Source organism: Mastomys coucha, unplaced genomic scaffold (assembly GCF_008632895.1).
Source record: "Mastomys coucha isolate ucsf_1 unplaced genomic scaffold, UCSF_Mcou_1 pScaffold17, whole genome shotgun sequence".
NCBI lineage: Eukaryota > Metazoa > Chordata > Mammalia > Rodentia > Muridae > Mastomys > Mastomys coucha.
Genome location: NW_022196899.1, coordinates 14,335,531 through 14,336,680, shown reverse-complemented (window position 1 = coordinate 14,336,680; position 1,150 = coordinate 14,335,531). Strand labels below are relative to the sequence as shown.

Genomic DNA, 1,150 nt, shown 5'->3' with positions numbered 1-1,150 from the left:
TTTTGAGACAAGGTTACTTATGGAACCTGAAACTCACCAGCTGGCTAGACAGAATGACCAACAGGCCCTGGGGATCTTCTTACCACTGACGTCACAGGCATGAGCCACCATGTCTGGCTTGTTTATGGGTGCTGAGAATCCAAGCACAGGACTACATGTTTGCACTGCATGCACTGAGTCATCTCCCCATCTTCTACACCAGAAATTTTTATGTCTTAAAAACCAAAAAAGCCTCAGTACCCACCTCTAATAAAATATTTACTGATTCTGTTTTGCAGACAAGACATCAGGTTCTTCTTTAGACTGGGTTTATGACCTGGGCATCAAACACACATTTGCCTTTGAGCTTCGTGATAAAGGAAAGTTTGGTTTCCTTCTTCCAGAATCCCGGATAAAACCAACATGTAAAGAAACCATGCTTTCTGTCAAGTTTATTGCCAAATATATCCTCAAGCATACTTCCTAGTGAATTGTCCTTGTTTTGAAATGGGCTAATCAGTCCTTGGGTGGATCCTTTCCCTGGAAAGACAACCCTCTGCATCTCCTGGATCCATCCTTTTGCTCAGGAAGTCCTGCGTTATTTTCTTCTTGTTTTTATTTACTCCCAACAGCCCACAACAATAAAGCTTTAAGTAAATCCACTTAAATAACTTTCTTGTTTATAAGTAAAATTTTAGCCTTGTAGAAAATATGTTTTGAATACTCTGAAATGATGTGTAGTGAGCCTGGGAATGAAAAATGTGTTCCTCCAGAATCTGACTAACTTCCTTCATTCCACGTGATAACAAACTGAAAAACAGGTTGTATTCTGATGCTTTACAAAGGTGTCCTCTGTTTTTAATAAACTATGCTTTCAGCATTTCTCAATTTGCCTTAATAATCTATATCAATGGTTCTTCGATATGACAGGACACAGGTATGCTCAATTTTCAAATATGTAATTTGCCTTTCAAACATATTTCCTGAGAGGCATGAACATTGTATCTTCAAAATAACAAAGAGCAATGGGGTAAATAAAATAATTCTTGGAAAGATGAATTTCTAAGCTTTAAACAAGCAATCCAGTTTCCGTCAGTACAATTTTTATTAAATGAAAAACAGCTTAATCTCACCTGCAATATTCATAGAAAACTTCCTCAGACAACATCCT

At 37.5% G+C, this 1,150-nt stretch overlaps 1 protein-coding gene across 2 annotated transcripts in view; it reads left to right on the top strand.

Annotated features, from left to right (window-relative positions):
* The window catches only part of Cpa3 (carboxypeptidase A3), a 35,610-nt gene extending 34,746 nt beyond the window's left edge, over window positions 1–864 (top strand). For both annotated transcript variants that reach the window (XM_031376253.1, XM_031376252.1), the window contains one exon: window positions 279–864. In XM_031376253.1, coding sequence (XP_031232113.1) covers window positions 279–466 — 188 coding nt within the window. In that variant the 3' untranslated portion in view covers window positions 467–864. The remainder of the gene's footprint in view (window positions 1–278) is intronic.
* Window positions 865–1,150: the final 286 nt, after the last annotated feature.